Consider the following 19,247-nt stretch of genomic DNA (forward strand, 5'->3'; position numbering starts at 1 on the left):
ACTTGACTAGCGTGGTACACATCAAAGACACGTTAGAATCACAGCATCATGGGCACACCCCATGGTTTTTCATCAATACAAAGGGGGAACGACCCTTTTAACAAATATACCATAATTAGGTTTTTTTCCCCCCAGAACCTCAGAGTAAGAGCTACTCTCTAGCCTACACATGATACATGTAATTGGTTTGTTTCAAGTGACTTAAAGCATAAAACTCAGCCTTCCTCTCTTTCCCTCCCCTCCAATCCTAGTAAACCCAAAGCAATTTTAAGCTATTGTTTAATGCATTTTGCTTCCCAGCTAGCACCTCCACCTCACAAATAAGCAATCCTTTGTCTAGGAGGTGAAGCTGGTAGCCTTAATTTGCACGCCTTCCCTAGGAGGTCCAGTGAGGTACTGGCAGGGGCGGGGGCGGGGGGTGGGGGGGCTGCACCTGGGAAGCAGAGGTGAAGTCCATGTACTGGTGGCACTGCTCGCAGTGGTGGAAGGTGTTGTACGCTGCGTACTTGGTCAGCATCATGGACACCGTTTCTCGTTTCCTGGGTTCTTCAACTTTGGGTTCCTTTATTGCTTCTGTGTATAAAGGGGCAAAAACCCTTCCCATGATATGCGTGAAGCCCCTAGGCCTGGGAAGAAAGTCCTCGACACCCCCAAAGAGCATTTCAACGGATTCTATAACTTAAGCCCTGAGAGCCAGGGATGAAGATGGAAAGGCAACATGTATGTGTGGAAGAGAAAAGAAAAGCGGAGAGGCAGGTTACTTAAACCCTTAAAGATGAAATTCCCCCAGTCCTCCTGCCCTGACTTCGGTGCCCCTTGACCTCAGAGGAGGATAGTAAGCTTGGCTCCTCTTGCACTGACCTTTTTTGACCCCGGATAGCTTCTCAGTATACACCAGGCTCATCAAACTGTACTTGGGATCATGCACACTGACGTCAAAGGGCATTTTGCTGAAGGTCTCGATGTCAGGCCAGGGCTCTCCCTCTGACTGGCTTACTTCACTGCTCTCACTGTGATCTAGGACAAAAAGAAAGAAAGTGCGCAGAACAGGCCGACTGGTCTCTTGACCTCCATTCCAGGTGTCAGAGAGGAGAGGTTTTAGCAAACAAAGCCCAGGTGGGTGGACAGAGCCATTTCTGAAAAAGGAGCCTCTCTGTACTTGGGGAGAGGGAGCCAACATTGTCCATGCAGACCCATGCTGGGAGGGACGCTGGCCCTCACAAGCCCCCCTCGTTAGGCTCTCTACCCATGCATTCATGTGCAGAGGTCAACTGAACCTCCCCCACCCCAGCCCCCCTGAATTTCTCTAATAAAAGCTTTTTAAATTTTGGATAATATAAATTCTTAGACTCTTAGTTGTGGGATTTTAAGATACTGATTTGAACAGTGCATTGGGCAAAATTCCCAATGTCTGCTGCATATTAGAATCACCTGGGATATAGTCAAAACCCCTGTGGTTAGGTGCCCCCCTTATCTCTTTTGTTACCCAGGCACCTGTTGTGATGTTTAAACTTCCTTAGATGCAGTCAGGTCTGAGAAGCAGACATGAGTTTGAGTCCGGATGATGTCCTTTACTACTCACCTGTTGGCACCTTCACCCCACAGGGTTCCCTAATTCTTGTAAGGATTCCAGATATTATGCTGAAACTGCTCAGAGAGTGGCAGGCATATGGGGGGTGTCCACTTATGATATTTATTGTCATTAATATAAGTTATCAAAAAGTTTAAGGCAACTTTCAAGGGGCGAAAGGAAGAAAAAGCTTTCCAAAAGAAGCCTAGAGATTTGGATATTTTCCCGAAGCATACAGATGGCCCATAGGCACCAGAAAAGATGTTGGACATCTCTTATTGTTAGGAAATGCAAATCCAAATAATGACATACCTCACACCTGTGAGAAGGGCTCTTATGCAAAAGGCCAGGGACAACAAGTGTTGTCAAGGATACAGAGATAAGGGGGAAAGGGAATGCCCACCCTCCCCGGCAGTGTTGATGGAATTGTAAATTGGTGCAGCTGTGATGGAAGACCGTATGGAGGTTCCTCAAAAAGGTAAAAATAGAACTACCATATGATCCAGCAATTGCACTTCTGGATATTTACCCCAAAACTATGAAAACATTAATTTGAAAAGATATGTGCACCCTTCTGTTCACTGCAGCATTATTCATAATAGCCAAGCTATGGAAACAACCTAAGAGCCCTTCGACAGATGAGTGGATAAAGAAAATGTGGTTTGTTTACACAATGGAACACTGCACAGCTATAAAAAAAAAATAATAATTTTTGCTGTTGCAGCAAGGTTGGCACTTGAAGGGATTATGTTAAGTAAAATAAGGAGAAAGACAAATACAGATGATTTCACTCATGTAGACTATGAAGTAACAATGCAAGCAAACGAACACAGTAAGACAAAAACAAATCCTTAGACTATGATTACAGAAAGGGGTTACCAGAGGGGAGGAGAATGGGTGAAACGGGTAGACAGTCAATTGGATGACAGTGGATGGAAACTAGACCTTTGGTGGTAGGGTGGGGCAGTGGTATATATTTGCTGAGGTGTGAAAATGCACACCTAAAACTTATACAATGTTGAAAACAATATTTACCTAAAAAAAAGCCTAAAGGCAATAAATACAGGGACTCTCTTTTTAATATAACAGTTTATTTCTTATATCCCTGAACTGAAGTTTGCATTTTATTTAAAAATCTAAGGTGTAGTCTGTTGGGTTTTTTAAGGTGTCATGCCTCTTAAGAGAACATCACATTCATCTGCATGAGAATGAGGGAAAAGGAATAAAGCCAAACTCACAGAGGCCAGGCGGTACCAGATGACCCGCCCCGCCCCGCCCCTGCACCCTCTCCCAGGGCAGAGTATTTGGTGTGAAGCAATAGTTTGAAGCTTGAAGCTCAGTCCCAGTTATGGGGCTGCTGCCTGCTTCATGCCCACTTTCTGGCCCTGTAGACAGGGCTGCACGGGACATAGGTGACAACTGGGGTTAAGAGCTGGGGAGTACCAAGTTCTGTGACCCTTGACTCAGAGAAGATGGCCAATTGCAAGGCTAAACTAAAACCATTTAAACTAAAACCACAGGGCCTCTCTGGTGGCACAAGAGATTAAGACCCAACCTATGAAGCTGTCCATAGTCTCTGCAGCATGAGTTCAATCTCCCGGCCAGGGAGCTACTCCCATGGTGCAGCAGACCTCTCCTGACTTGCCCGCTGCTCCCCTCAGCAGTGTATTCCAGTCAATCCGCCTGTTCTGTTCCCTGCTCTGTCTCTGGTGAATCCTCTCACCCTCCTGCACATCTGGCCTGTACCCTGATTCTTGTACAAATAAATACATCTTAAAAAAAAAGCTTTCAAAAAAAAAAAAGAAACAAAACTAGCCCCACATTCCTGTCGAGCACAAGCCCCTGCGGCTTACTGGAAATGTGAAGAAGATTTTTTACGGTGCCAGGGTCCTGGTCTATATTCAGAAGTTTTCATTTCACTATAGCAAAATCTGAATGCCCAATTATATACCAAGATACTCAGAACCTTTAGTCAAAACAGAAGATATAATCTGACTAACCAAGAAAAGACTACTATCTAGATTATAAAAAGTTCCCTAGATCCTCATGCAGTTAAACACCACAATGGAATTTTAAATTTGAATGCTTTCACCACGCGAACAATTAACCCACCTACCTATCCGGGCTTTATAAAATGCCTCTTTGCTCAGCATCTTGCTGGAGGAGAGAGAGGCCAAAAGAGGCGAAGTCGCCAGCCCTGACCTCGAGTAGGTAAAAAGGACCACAGTTTACTTACAACGATTGCGAGGCACATTACATGTAACCAAGTCGCCCTGCACATGAGCTACTGGAGAAATCCCAGAAGGCAAAGGAACCCACGGGGTTGGCATTAATGGCTGCGTGTCTGGCCCCCTCCCAGGGGCAGCACTCACCGGTGTTGATGTCTCCCTCATCATACACATCCACCTCCAGGAGCCTGATGAGCATGCGGAAGAGGATCCTAAGGAACTGCAAATAGGAGCCGGTCTTTCCCACCTGGTGGAATCATTTTTATTGGGAAGGGGGAGGAGAGCAAGAAGGGCAGGGAGAGAAGAGAGATTTCACACCTGTGCTCTTCACGGCTCCACGTGCCTCCGAGAGGCGAGAGGCCCGCCCAAGTCCTCCTTGCTCTGGGCTACACCCCACCCCCTTCCCCAAGAGGTTCCCTGGCTTCTTCTCTTTCTGGGGACCCTCGGCTAGGACCCAAGCCTCGGCCCTGGTCCTACCTGGGGGGGCCCAGTCAGCAGCAGCCGCCGCGGGTGGCAGGTCCGGGCCCCCGAGGCGGGGTCCGGCTGGTTGCCGTAGTCGGCGTGGTGCTGGCGCGCCGCGGTCCACTGGCGGTAGTACAGGGACTGCTCCTCGCTGCTCATGTCCTTGTGCAGGAACGGCCGCAGGGAGCTCACCCAGGCCACGTCCGCGTGGGGTAGCAGCGCCGCCGAGGCAGGCACCTTGCCTCCCCGCTGGGCGCCCAGGAGACCGTAGGCCGCCTTGGATAAGATGACGATCGGGGGCAGGGCACCGTGCAGGCTCCTGCAGCCGGGGACAGGCTGGCCTGGCCACGGGAGGGCCCGCGCCCCCGAGCAGGAGGAGGACGAAGGCTTGGAGGTGGTGCTGCTGGCCATCTGGGGACCCAGGGAATCACACTCCTGCTTCAGAGTCTCTCCAGCGCCCGCTGTGCCCGCGGAGACCCCTTCATCCAGCCCCACGCTGTTGGCTGGGCTTTGGAAGTTGGGGGTCAGGGACGGCTTCTGAGACTTGTCGGCCATGCTGGAGGAGCTCACTCCATTCTCCATGATGGAGCCTGGAAGAGGACAGACAGGGCCCGCCCCACACCCGCCCTGTTACTCGTGCTAAGGTGCGCGCCCCAGGCTCCTGGCGCCCCTGGGGAGGAGGGAAAGGCCAGAAGCCTGCAGGACATGACCGCTCCTCCAGTTGCATAAACTGGGCTAGAAATTTGCCTGCTGCTCTCCTCCCCTGGTTCTTCCTGGCTCCTTAGCACCCATGGGGTTTGCCAGTGGGAGAGGCCAGCAGGAAGTGGGTTATTTATTCCCTGGCTCTTCCCCTGCAAAGCCACCAGGGTGCCTCTACTCCGACAACAGCGCGCATCACGCCAGCTTCTCGGCCCGGAACTGCCCCCTCCCGAGGCTTCTGCAGGCCCAGTGTTGGTCCAGGCACATGGGGTTGACCCACCATCTTTTGTTCCTTTTCTGAATCCTGCCTGCATCTTTGAAAAATAGTTCCCTTATCAAACTCTCCTACATGACCTAATTTGAATGTGCCATATGATTTATTCTAGACCCCGACCAGCACAGGCCAGGTCAGGATGCGCCACCTTCAAGTCCTGTTCCAGTGGGCCCTGCCTTCTTGGGTCTCGGGTGTCAAGGTTTTGACTGTGGATAACCCTGGCTGTAGCTACTTCCACGGATGCGCAACCAGTGGGGGAAGGGCCCCGTGTGAAGGGGGATGGAAGGGAGCATCTACTCCCAATGAGGTGTTTGCTCTTGCCTGACTATTTGGCCAATTTCACTTCAAATATGATTTTTCCTTTAATAGCTCAGCCTCTCTTTGGTCTGAAGACAAACCAAATGCTCATTGCCTTCAGGACTGAAGGCTCCTCAGGCAAGCCTGTCAAATCACGGCCTTGGGAGGTCCTAGATGAAGAGCTAGCACCTGCAGGTTACTGAAACCACGTCACTGCTTCTCTGGACTTTTGTGTCTTTCTCTCTTGTATGGGAGCTTGCCTTCTCCTCACATCCCCGCCCTCATCCACAACCTGCACCTTCCTGACCACCCTGGGTCAGCCCTGAGCTGGTGCGGGAGGGGGCTGGGGTGAGAGGTGAGTGTGTGCTCTGAGGTGTGAGTACAACGGGCGGTCAAATTGTCCTAGGAAGGAAGTGAATTCTAAATAGCAGAAGGCAAACCATTGTCTTTGTGTGAGTTCATCAGCGCACATGTGAGCTTGTGGGGCAGCTCTAGACGTGACCAGAAAGGAGGGGGCTGATGAAAGCACCACAGGAAGGAAAACAAACTCCCCCTCTCCCCTCCTGCACACCCACCCCCTCTTCCCCGTTCCCTCACTGGTGCTGGAATCCCAAACTTCTACTAATAGATGTGATAGTTTTCTCTCCCTTCTGTTCCTCTTCTTTATCTGCTTTGAACCTTTTCGCTTTGCCACTGGTTGTAGAAAATTGGGGAGCCTGGTGTGGTGGGGTGGAGGGAGGTACAGCCCTGATCCCTGACTGAAGGGGCGCAGCTGGGCAAGCCCAGTAGAAGGACAGTCCGCATGCTCTTCCAGCTGAGGGTCTCTATAGACAGACAGGAAACCCCGCAGCATCTGCCTGTTCGACTCCCACAGAGACATCAACAGCTGCCGACAGAGAGAACAGTGTGTGTCTGCACACGTGGGACGGTGTGAGGGAGGGAATCGTGGGAAGGGATGTTAATAGTCGTCACCTCTCGTGTGGGGTTCGGTTTCATTTTTAATGTTTTCTCTATATTTTGTTACATTCTCTGAGTTTTCTACATTACGACATTATTTCATAATCAGGAAAAAATTTAAATAGTGCTACATTTGATGTAACATAACTTAGAAGAAAATTTACTGCCATACAGGCCACATAGCAAGGTCACCAGAGGGGCTGGCGGGCGGCACGTGGGTCATCACAGTCAAGCAGAGTTTCCAGAGGAGCCAGCAGTTTATCAACACTGCCATTATGTATTTACAAAAGTCATTCACTCATTCATTCACTAATTCAGTCGGCCAGGAACTAAGCTAGTAAGCACAAACTAACAGCTTCAAGATCTAGAAGAAAAAGAACCTTTATGCACATAACGGTTTCATGACATCCATGAGGTGATTATGGATGGGGAAGATTAAGGAAAATGGTGCAGATTGGGCTGATAAGTTCTTCATTAAGTGTTTACCCAAAGAAGTATTTTGTGGATGTTCACCTGTCACATCTCCACGTGTCTCTCCCAGGGAACTGAGGTCTACACGGGCTGCCTGAGTCACCCAATGCTCCTCTGCCCTCCCTCCTCCTCACTCCTGTCCTTTACCCCTTGAAAGAGAAAAGAAAATACTGACCTGAGGTTCCAGTGACAGCACTACTGTTGCTCTGGGGCCTTTCCAGGTCAATCAGCAGTTCATCGGTGTCATTCTCGCTAATGGCAGCTCTCTCCTGCTCCTTCCCGCTAAGGTCCAGGGCAACCGCAGGTCCCCGGATGACCTCTTTTGATACATAGCAGCATGCTAGACCCACTTCTTGCTCCAAGGCAGTGCGGGTTAAATAACTTGAATCAATTAACCGGAGGTCACAGTATTTCAAAGACCTGGACAAAAGTAATGTTTTTGGTGAGTCCACCTGACTACACACTGTGTTTATATGTATGGACAGCTGGACATATCACACAATTAAAATTATGGATTTCAGTGCCACATAATCTTTGCTCTAAATCAGTTCTTCCACCTTCTACCTGTTATGATCTCTGGCTAGTCATTGCATATTCTCCAAGTATAAAATAAATTAATAGTGCGTGGCTCATAGGGTTATTGTAAGAAATGAAGGAAAATGCCTAACACAGTAAGCATTCAATGAGTGCTATTACTGTTGTGGTTGACTTCCAATTTATGGGCCTTAGAGCCTTGAGGGAATTGGAAGCAGCAGAAAAAGAGCTAATTCATAGAAAAAAAGTCCTCATTTGGAGCGGATGCCTTTCTCTGCCTCTCTTACTTTGAATCACATATACTTGTCAATGGAGGCTTCCTCCATTCCCTAGATTGTAAGGTGATCTCTGGAAAGTCAAAAGAATCAAGGAAGGTTCAATTTCTTGTATTCCTAAGTAAAACAATTATTTTCTCACTTGCCAAATGAATGATATGGTTAATTATCAGACAAGTATTAATCATTAGCTCAGCTGGATGACTAGCGAAAGATGCAAAGTAATTATTCACATCGTACCTGGGAAATGTTTCTCCAAGAGGATCTTTGCCAGTTAATATCACAATACAAGGCAGACCTTCCAAATCTTGATATGTCCGAGGGATCCACTCTTCTGGTTCATTTCCTCTCCAAGTCTGTAGAAAGGAACCATATGATAAAGTCAAAACCCCTTATTTAAGTTTCCACTTTTTAAAAGGTTTCTAGCTCCAGATTTTATACATTTGTGCTTCTAAATGACTTCTGGTAAGTGTGTGTGTGTGTGTGTCTGTGTTGCAACTAAAAAGCATACACAAGCACTTCTTAGAAGAATGGCCTTTAGTTTTTTTCTCAGTGGGATAAAACAGGAAATCTTGTTGCATTACCCACACTGGGCAAAGAAACATACAAAGTAACATACACCACCAGGGATACAAACCTTATGGAAATCCTGGCTAAATTACCTGACTCAAGGGTCTTAAGTGTATTTTCTTCATATAACGGACAAACTTTTGGGATTGATTGACAGAAAAAAAACACAGTTTAGATGTAAATGGTTAATAAAAGAATATCAACAAAACTCCATGAAAAGAGACATTTTTGTTAGCTCCTCTGATGGCTATTTTTCCTCTTCCTTTATGATTTTCAAATTAACTGACAAATAACGTTGGCTTAGGGCTCCAAAGAGTGTCTTCCAAGAAGGCTAAGTTAAATAACCAAACCTGGACCAAGAAAAAAACCTGCTTCTCGGAAGAGTAGAGCAAAGGTTTCATAAAAACCTGTTAGCATCAACTTTGTAAGTATTTTAACACATATACATATATACACATGTGTATCTTCAGTAAATATGAATATATCAACGAAAAGGAAAAATTCCCACCAACTTGAAAGATATTAAAAAATGAAAAGATCTCTTATATTTTTCTATCTTAGAGCAGAAACAAAGTAGACCATCTCTTAAGTAAATAAGATTTCTGCTTTTTATAAAGTGTGTATTTAACTATGTCAGGTCTCTAGCAGGAGTTATAAGAAATGAGCTGACATTTCTGATTCTACTTCAGGGAACAAGAGACTAAGAAGTGAGGTGTTAAGTAATGCATATGATTTCATTTTAAAATAGGCTGTTATTTCCTCTGCTAAACACAAAATGGAATAAAAAGGAACCACAGAGCAAGGAATAATATAGGATTTGATTAATAATTTGTTGATGTCTGCAAAAAGCAGTTTTTAGAAATAAATATACTCATGATTACTTCACTTGATCTTAGCCAAAAGGCCGAGAAGCGATTCATGATTACTTCAAATAAAGAGCATATAATTTGTAAAACTGGAAGAGACTTAATCTAGTGGCCGAATCTTACATTTTTGCATGCTTTGGGGAATCCAATCATTCTACACAACTTTGTAAGTTTGAGAGAATATATGTCTTAGAAAATCAGTCTGTCAAAAAGATTTTTATTTGGAGAAAGATTCTCCACAAAAATTCAATTTTCCATATATTTTCCTGTCAAAGGGAACCATAATATTACCAGATTAAAGCAAACAATTCTGAAAACTGGAATCATTTCACTTAAAGCTTTCACATTGACTCATGATATCCCAGCACTGGGGTTCTCCCTGAATATTTTTTATCTCCCAGGAACCATCATCCACAGGTCATGGCTCCACCAAGAATAATGAGGTTATTATAATAGGAAAACATGTATTATGATTTACTTTACAAGATCTTTAAAAGATTGGTAAACAAATCTTGACCAATCAGACCAATTGCTACTTGTGATGAAAGATGGATGCAGTTCTTCTATGAACAACCATGGCACCCTCAGGATGATTTTACTGCAGGGGCATTTAAGACAACAGAAAAGATGGGCAAGCATTGAGTTCAAGGAAAGTATTGGCTCAAGGACAAGGAAATCTAAGCTTCACAGGCTTTCTGGAAGAATTGATTTATTTAGATTAAACCTTGTATCCTTCTAAAGAGCTTATCATCACTTAGAAGTTAACCATAATACATAAGATAATTAGGGTAAAATGCAAAAATAAGAGCCTCTACCGGAAAAAGAGGCATTGCATTTCACTCAAGACAAAATGAAAGGCACACCGTGCCTTCCCAATAATGGTAAAGGAGGCTGGTAACTCAGAAATAAGAGGTGAAGCAGAGACCACCAGGCAAGTGGCAGCCTTGTTTAGGATTTGAACATCCTACTGGGATTCATAATTTCACTTTTATACAAATGGACCATACAAAAAAAATGGACTGATGTGATCCAGTGGTTTTGACACCATGGAAATCTCTGGTGTGGTTGGTATCAGCTACTGGTGTTGGATGACAGCTACTCATCAAATTATATGAGGTATAACTGCCTTGTGAGGTAGTTACTTGAGATCCCCGTCACGCAGGACAAGCTCTCAGAATAGCCAGTCAGACCCATTGCTCCTTAACAGCCCTGCAGCTGATTCTGATATTTTAGCAGGCAGGTTAAGAATCTCAGGTCTTGACACTGGTTTCAAAACTTTGGCCCAAAGGGCAAATTAGTTAGGATTTCCTGATTTATACTTAGTGATTGGCACTTCTGAAGGATGTAAACAAATGACACACTGTAAGTTACTAAACTTGTCAGTGTCAGTGGCAACCCAGAGAAAACCCTGCAGCCTCACAACCTTTTAAACCATCTCCCTGAAACAGATGTGAAGGACTTCACACATCACCACCCATTATTTGCTTTACCAGATGGGTCATCATTGGCATCATTCAAATTGTCTCAAGATCTATGTCTCAATGAGTCAAGACTGTTAGAAGAGTTGCAGAACTCATTGGATATTCATCCTAGGAAATCCACTGTAATGTGGTCCATGGATGAATGTAAAATTATGACTACTATATCTATATATGAGATAGAATTGTTAGAATTTCCACTAAATATGGGAGATTCTATTTTAGATTTATTACAATCTAACACAAGATATTTTATTTGCATTTTGGATTATTCAGTTTAGATTAGCAAATAGAATAAAAATAAAAGTTTACATTTGTAAAATGTTTAGGAACACTAATAATCCCAAAGTAGGTCTCTTAGACATCATACAATCCAAGCCTCTCATTTTGTAGATGGGAACTGGCAGCCCAGGATAGAAATGCAAATCCTCCAAGTATATGTGCTTGCTTTTCATAGAATTTGTGCCACGCTAGATTTTTGTTAACCCAATAGCTCATATTTAGTGTATAGATAATATGTTGGTTTAACTTAGACACAGTACCTGGCACAGTACATATATACATATATATGTATACATATACATATATATGTATATATGTATGTGAGTATTTTATCAAGTGCTCTTTAATGGCTAGGCCACATTGGATTCTCAAAGTTCCCAGAAAAACCTGAGCAGGGCATAAGGTAGGGGGTTAGTTTAGTTGATTTAGGAATTCTACCCCCTCCCAAACTTAACAGGAGGGGCTGAGGAACAGCAGTCAGTCTCTGGCCATGCAGAGGGGCAGTGGGTGGCTCATGCACTGAACTCCTCTCCAGGAGGCTTGGATAAGCCTCAATCCAGCCCAAGCCATGGGGGGCTGAGGGTCAAGGTAACCACAAAGAAACAATAAACTGTTGTAGATCCACATGCAAGAGGGTGGGGAAGAGTTTTATACGCATAGTGAAGATAAAGGAGAATACCTTACCGACTCTAGACATGAGCTGATAGGCTGGATGGACAGAAAAGGAATAGTAAATTGATAATATTTAAAGGCATACCCCCACAGAGACCAGAGAGAACAACTTACCTTTCCCCTGAGAAAACAGACGGCCGCAGGCTAGCTGCATCTTGAACAAGGTCAATAAACAGGGGGTCAAATTGGGTCATCTCATTTTTGCACCTGCAGTTGGAGAGCATGGAAGACCAACTGCATGCACAGGCTAAAAAGGGGGCTTCACAGAATCTTAGTCAACTGTCTCCAATTAGGAAAGTGAACATGTCCCTTAGTTTCACTTTAATATCGTCATAAAGATCAAATTGACAATGTGCAAAACCCTATTAAACTCAGGCCTCTGTGCCACCTATGTGGGAGTCCTAGAGAACAGAAACAAATGGTATTTTGAAGGAGAAATGTCTGTCCATTGCTAACCTTTAATCGTGCCACAAAGTGAGTTGCAACACTGAGTTCAGAGGCAGGATTCCCAAGGATGATCTCAAAGCGGTACTGTAGACCCAGCTTGTCACGCACCTCCTGCAGCCGCTCCTTGGCTAACATCGCCAGCTGCACAGAGGGCACCCTGATAATGAGCATGTGTCCCCTTCCACTCTTGTTTTTTCCTGGTGAGCTGATGAGGTCATCCATAATGCTGAGTGTTTCTGGTGTGCTGTGGTCTCGAAGAGATGCCATGGTAGTGAGAGCCATCAGAGCCTCCGAGTACTGCTGGATGAGAAGGTAGCAGCGGATGACCATGCTGTGCAGCCTGGGGTACCTTCAAGAGAACACAGGAGGAAGCCGGCATTCAGGCAGCAGGACCAGCTGGGATAGCAAGGTCTGTGCTAGGAATACAGAGGAATAGTAGCAAGGGGCTATCATAGGCTTGAATACTAGAATGACCTTCGAGCCCACATCACCTGAAGGAAAAGTTGAATCAGAACTTGTAGGAATAGGCGCTGCAAGTTTAGGGATAATCTAGTGACTGTTGCTTCTCCAAATGTGGTTTCTGGATCTGAAACAGCACCACTCAGGAGCTTGTGAGAAATACCAAATCCCCCAGCCCAGAAACACTGAATCAGAATCCACAGCCTGACAAGATCCCAGTGATTTGTAGACATATTAAATTTTGAGAAGCACAGTCTAGTCAGGTCACTATATTTTCCTATAAAATAAGCCTCTGTGCTTGAGAAAACTCGGCGCTGACTGGAGAAATAGCACCCCCTAGTGGTATGGCCTCCTAGCACATGAACAGTGAAGCAGCAGGGCAGATAGGGGCCTCCTCATCTCCTCCTAACACCCATGATACACGCCCTGTCCCCAGGCTTGGACTGCCAGGTAGGAGGATCACTTTGTTCAAATTGGCAGTTTGTAGAGTCAGAAAATAAATCACACAAATGAGTAAATTTATGTGCTATTTCTCAGAAAGCCAGGTCTTTCTGAAGACAAAATGAGTAAAAATGGGCATAGAGGATCCGTTGCAGGCATAAAGAGGAGTGGTGAAGAAAAGTCTTTGGCAAAGTGAGGCCCTTGCCAGAGTCTAGACAAGTCTCTCGTACAGCCTGGCAAAATGAAGATGAATCTGTGAACTTTTTTTTGATGACCAGCTGGGAGCTCATGGAGCCGCCTTATAGCTGGGTGGGCTAATAGGGGATTACTGCTGCTCCACTTTAAAATTATATTTAAAGTAAAAGAAGTGGCCCACTTGCCTTGTAAAAAAAGCCCATAGTCAAATGCCAAATAAGGTCATCAAATGAACAGTGTGATTTCAAAATACTTCAGAGCTGGAAAGGACCTCAGATGTCCTAGATTCTGATCACCCTGCCTTCTCCTAGAAGGAGAATGAGTTAAGAGGCAGAGAGAAACTTGCCAAAATCATCCAACTAGTCAGAGACAGAACTGAGTCTAGTTCATTCAGATCTCTCATAGTATCTTCTTATATTGCAAAGATTTAGATTGGAGCAAAGCAAAGAAATCAGTGAAGTCTGGGCAGTTCCTTCAAGTGTTCAATAAATCATAGCTATCATTAGCCTGAGAGGACTGGGTTGGAGGAAATAAGCACAGATGATACATGTTTCACACTTAACTTTTTTTGCTGAGTCATGTAGGAATGCCAAAGTTAGAACAGATGGTAACTTTGATACACAGGCATTTAAATTTCACATTCTTTTTTTTTTTTTTAAAGATTTATTTATTTATACAAGAACTGGGGTACAGGCCAGAGGCATGGGAGGGTAAGAGAATTCAACAAGAGACAGCGCAGGAAGCAGAACAGGCAGACAACCGAAAACACTGCTGAGGAGAGGTATGTGAGTATCTCCATGTGAGTATCTCCCTGGCTGGCTGGGAATCGAACCCGTGGTACAGTGCAGAGGCTGTGAATAGCTTCACAGCACTGCGCTCAAGCCCCTGCACCACCCGGGGGGCCCTAAATCTCACATTCTCAAAGAAGCATGAAGTGAATAGTTTTCTCAATCTGTTTTGTTTGCATTAAACTATACAAAATTGTGTAGATTTGTAAATATTAGATGAGTTGTAATAGGAGTCATGTAATATGAGTAATGAAAACCTGCCTGATGTTACTGGAATAAAAGAGACATTCCAAGCTGGTGGATGGGATAGACGGGTTGAAAACACTTAAAAGGGAGTCTCATGGGACATTTCTGGAAATCTAAGATCACATGTACTGTGAGAGGATTAATGTCACAGTATCAGTTAAGTCTCCTCAAACCCAACAGCTGCAGAAATATAAGACCCTACTTCAGGCCTGTCCCTTCTCCTGACACAGCAGTATAACTTGCTAGAGAGAATGCATGTACCTCTTCTCATTTTTAGTTATTTTTTCTTAGCAAAGTTACAGTGTAGGTTGTTAAATAGATAGCTAGTGATCAGCTGGAGTTAGAGAACTTCAGCTACCAATGATTAGAATGTACCTCATCACGTAGAACCCACTTGCCCCATCATTGGAAGATCAGACAGAATTCTGTAGAGGGAGCTCTGTTAGATGAGATAGACTCTAGTGCCTCTACGTGCTCTTTGAGTTTATGATGTCAGAAAAAAGTTCTTTTACTCTTTCAGAGTGTGACCTGGAACTGGGTAATAAAAAGAAGGCTGAAAAGATTGAACAGTCATAATCCTTAACATGTAAAGTCAGGGACACTGAATTCACTTAAATGATCTGATTGCTCTTTAATTTTCTCCAGTCTACACTTCAAATATCTCTTAGTAAAGTTTAATTATTAAAGTCATCCCAGGGTTTTTGCTTGCGGTAGACAGAAGAGGAAAAAAAAGGAGAAAATACCACGGTATGGGGTATATGGTAGGGGAAGCCAAACCTTGAGGTATGGTCTTTAATAAGCAAGCTCCTCTCTGCCTATGTAATCCTGGGTGGTAGCAATGGGAGAAAATTCAGAGCATGGAAAGAGGTTCTACATTACACTTTGGGTTGCTAGTTTCCTTTGTAGGTCTTCAATGATCACAGAAAACCCATATTAATACAAGGTCATGTTAGGAAAGGCTATTTTTATTCTGCCTTCACATGCCATCTGCACAGCCCAGGCTCCACCAAACTCCCTGTGACACTGACACAAAAGACTTGTGGCTATTTTATCTAAATATATGCAAGTACAGCTAAAGAAAAAGCAGAAGGTCCTTATTTACCTCTCCAGGAGCGTGTTCACCATTTTTTCAAAAGTTTCGTCACATCTCAGAAGTGGGCTTGTGATTCCCCATTGCAGGGACTTACTGTACTCATTCAAACCAAAGTACAGCTTCTCCTCGCAGGTCATGTCCTCCTGATTCAAAACACAGAGCAAATCCCAGTGAGGGCAAGATACAATGTATCTTATTTTCTAGGGTGGGGGTAATATCCCTGTAATAGGTTATTTCCTGGGAGCTTAAAAAAAATTGTGAGTAAACAGGTGTGACTACAGCAAACTACTACAAAGCTTCTATATAGGAAAGGAAACCACCAATAAATTGAAAAGGAAATGTATGGAATAGGAGAAAATATTTGCAAGCCATTTATCTGATAATGGGTTAGTATCTAAAATACATATGTTAAGAACTCACACAACTCATTAGCAAAAACAATCCAATGAAAAAATCAGCAGAGGAACTAAATGGACAGTTTTCCAAAGAAGATCTACAGATGGCCAATAGGTATGTGAAAAGGTGCTGGACATAACTAATCATTAGGGAAATGCAAATCAAAACCACAATGAGCTATCACTTCACACCTGCTAGACTTACTATTATAACAAACACGAGATAACAAGAGTTGGTAAGGATGTGGAGAAAAAGGAAGACTTGTGCACTGTGGTGGAAATGTAAGTTGGTGCAGCTCCTGTGGAAAACAAGGTTCTTCAAGAAGTTAAAATCAGAACTATTCAGCAATTTCAGTATTTGTTCAAAGGAAATAAGAATAGGATGTTGAAGAGCTAGCTACAGTTCCATGTTCTCTGCAGCATTAGACACAGCAGCCAAGACAGGGAAACAACCTAAGTGTCCATCCGTGGATGAGTGGGTAAAGATGAAGTGCTCTCTCCCTCCCCGCAAACCCCCACCCAGAACAAATTTTCCTGACACAGGGATTTTTCCAAATCTTAATGGAGGCAAGTTTTTTTCTAAATATAGTAATTACGGTCATAAATAAAAAACTAAACCTAGGACTCCCTGTGGTGCAAGGGTTAAAGTCTTAGGGCTATTAAGCCCTAAGTCTTAGGGCTGGTGATAACCAGCCACTGCAATACACGTTCTATCCCTGCCAGGGAGCTAACCCACATGGTGCAGCAGAGCTTTCCTGTCTCACCTGCTACTCCCCTCAGCAGTGCATTTCATTAGATCTGGCTGTTCTGTCCCCCACACTGTCTCTGGTGAATCCTCTCACCCCCCATATCTCTGGCCTACACCCCAGTTCTTGTATGCATAAATAAATAAAAATAAATCTTTAAAAAACCAAATCCTAGAGCAAAAGTAAAGCATATCCACATAAAAGAAAAGACAAAACAGACTCCTAACAAAACATTTTTCACAGAGAATGGATTTTTTAATGGGTACCTAGGTTTTCATTTAAATGAATTATTAATTACAGGTTTCCTGACTCAACTGAAAGCAATAACTTTAACATTTGTTACACTCCCTGGCTGGTCAAAACACGATGTAACTTATGAACATGGTGATGGCTAGTAAGAAAACCAGTAGAACTAATTAATCAAAATTCCATTTACCCTTTTTTTCCCTGACAACTAAGCCAAGTTTCCCTCACAATTTGCTCAAATAAATGTAAAGAAAAGAAAATTAATTTAAAATAGTTACAATAGTCAAAATATATTCAGGACCAAGAACCAAAAACAAGGCATTTTAAGAAATGGAAGCAATGTAAATCCAATCAAGAGAGAAGGAAATGTCCCAGCTGTTCTTCACAGCTATATGTGTATACACACACACATACACACACACACACACACACAATGGAATATGTTAAACCTTGAATAAGAAGGAAATTTCTGTTTGCGACAGCATGGATGAAACTTGAAAGCATCATGCTAATAAAATAGGTTAGAGAAAGACAAAAACTGGGTGCTATCACTTCTATGTGGAATCTGAAAAAAAAATCAAACTCAGAAACAGAATAGAAAGTAGTTGCTAGAGATTGTGGGTAGAGAAATTAGGGAGAGGTTGGTGAAAGGGTATAAACTTTGATCTCTGAGATGAGTGAGGTCTGAGGAGCTGATTCATAACATGTGTCTAGAGTTGATAGCAATGTATTATATGATTGGAATTTGCTAAGAGAATATAAATGTATTCATGAAAATATGTACATGTAGACACAGGATGGATGTGTTAATTAAATAGATGAAAAGAATCTTTTTACAATGTATATGCACATAAAATCATCATGACATATACTTTAAATATTTACAATTTTCTCTGTCAATTACACATCAATAAAACTGAAAAAAAAATTGCCTTTTATTACATGATCTGACACGAACTCTACAATCTTCTCTGAGGCACTGACTGAAATTTCCATGTACTTAAAATGAACTTCATTGTGACTAGTGAACTGTTGACATGCTTTCTAACCAAATGGTAACTACATACATGATTTTTTTCTTCTTTTATTCAGACATATTCTGAAGAACAGCATTTTTTTTTAGACCATGCAGTCACAATGTCAGATTTTTTTTTTCCTCTTGGAGCAGCTCTCTAGAGTAACACATGAGATTTATAGACCTCTTGAGATCAACAAACTCAAAACTATAAAGAAAATTTAACTTTTCTGACATTATTTAATGATGGTAATTCATAAATGCTTATCCTTTTACAACCAAATTTTATTTCAAAATGGAATGTATACTTTTCTACCTTCTTAAGCAGAGTATACAGTATTTAATTTTTTCTCCTTGATGACTCATTTATCACTATGAAAATGAATAACTATTTTGAGAGATGACAGAGATTCCCTCAGAAAATCCTAAAGTGTGTGACAAACTGCTTACCCTTAAACTAAGTAGCCCCAGAACATTGAATAAGAGTTATGACTTCATATCTTTTTCTATATTAATTTTACAGTCATTTCTTCTTGCAGTCATGTTGCTTGTGTGTTTTAGCCTCACGTTTGCTATTTATTATGTATTAGTATTTTTACTCTCCAACTCATTTTAGAAAGATAACACACCAATTTAAACCATATAATAAGATTAAAATAAATTAGGCAACCAAAGGGAAAATAAGTAAGGTTAAGAGAAATAAGATTAGGCCAGGGGTTAAATCAACACTCCTAAGGATGCTTACCAGAAGTTTTTGTGCATTTGTTGGAAGTGGCCTACACATTTGGCTCTGAGTTTTTAGTAACCCATCTAAAGGAATAAGCAATAATGTGACTTAGAAAGTCCCGGTGATAAAAATAAAGCATTATTTAATTGACAACTTTTAATTTTTTGAGGACCCCAAAGAAGCAGTTCATCCTGCTTGGAACAGGATGTTATTTTAGAGTAAATTTATTTTACAAAAGGACCAGAGTCTTATAAATACTGGATACTCAGAGCATAGATTGAGTGACATCTATTTCATCAGCTTAGAAGCCTTTTCATTAGTTGATTATTTCCTTCTAAGTTCTTGGCTATGTTCTGGATAGATGTATCAAATAAGTCATTTCAGGTTGAAAAACTCATTCATTTGATTTCCCTCCTTACCTAGACTGCTGTGTGGCACAGAATAAGTGGACAGGCTTTCTCTTATATGCACTTCATCCTCACATTCTTTCTCATCTTTGGAAAAATAAAACACCCTATTCCAGGCCTGCGCCTTCTCTGATGCAATATACCTTGCTGAATAGGATGCACCCAATTGTTCTCATTTTATTTTTCTGAGCAAAATCATAGGTTAGGTTATTAAATAAATGGCTGGTGAAGCCAGTGTGGAATTTAAGAACTAAAAATAAGAATTAGATATAGTTTCCCCAATCTGCTAAATTTTTAAGTTTTCATTAAACTATAAATACAACTTCCTAAGAATTACAAAGGTTGTCATATTAGTTAATAAGACCATCTTTACAAAATTCTGAATGTTGTTACTCTAAAAAAAATCA

General features: G+C 42.6%; 1 protein-coding gene and 1 pseudogene across 8 annotated transcripts in view; both read right to left on the reverse strand.

Moving 5' to 3' along the window:
- Window positions 1-19,247, reverse strand: part of GREB1L (GREB1 like retinoic acid receptor coactivator) — a 248,282-nt gene that overhangs the window by 14,133 nt on the left and 214,902 nt on the right. For all 8 annotated transcript variants that reach the window (XM_054694146.1, XM_054694142.1, XM_054694144.1 and 5 more), the window contains 8 exons: window positions 15,314-15,447; window positions 12,092-12,431; window positions 8,008-8,123; window positions 7,134-7,378; window positions 4,276-4,850; window positions 3,943-4,045; window positions 862-1,017; window positions 434-573 (listed from right to left, as the gene is read on the reverse strand). In XM_054694146.1, coding sequence (XP_054550121.1) covers window positions 434-573; window positions 862-1,017; window positions 3,943-4,045; window positions 4,276-4,850; window positions 7,134-7,378; window positions 8,008-8,123; window positions 12,092-12,431; window positions 15,314-15,447 — 1,809 coding nt within the window. The remainder of the gene's footprint in view (window positions 1-433; window positions 574-861; window positions 1,018-3,942; window positions 4,046-4,275; window positions 4,851-7,133; window positions 7,379-8,007; window positions 8,124-12,091; window positions 12,432-15,313; window positions 15,448-19,247) is intronic.
- LOC119243892 (U2 spliceosomal RNA) lies at window positions 9,184-9,253 on the reverse strand (annotated as a pseudogene).

The sequence above is a fragment of the Talpa occidentalis genome, unplaced genomic scaffold (genome assembly GCF_014898055.3).
Source record: "Talpa occidentalis isolate TD23 unplaced genomic scaffold, MPIMG_talOcc4v2.1 talOcc4.13, whole genome shotgun sequence".
Taxonomy (NCBI): domain Eukaryota; kingdom Metazoa; phylum Chordata; class Mammalia; order Eulipotyphla; family Talpidae; genus Talpa; species Talpa occidentalis.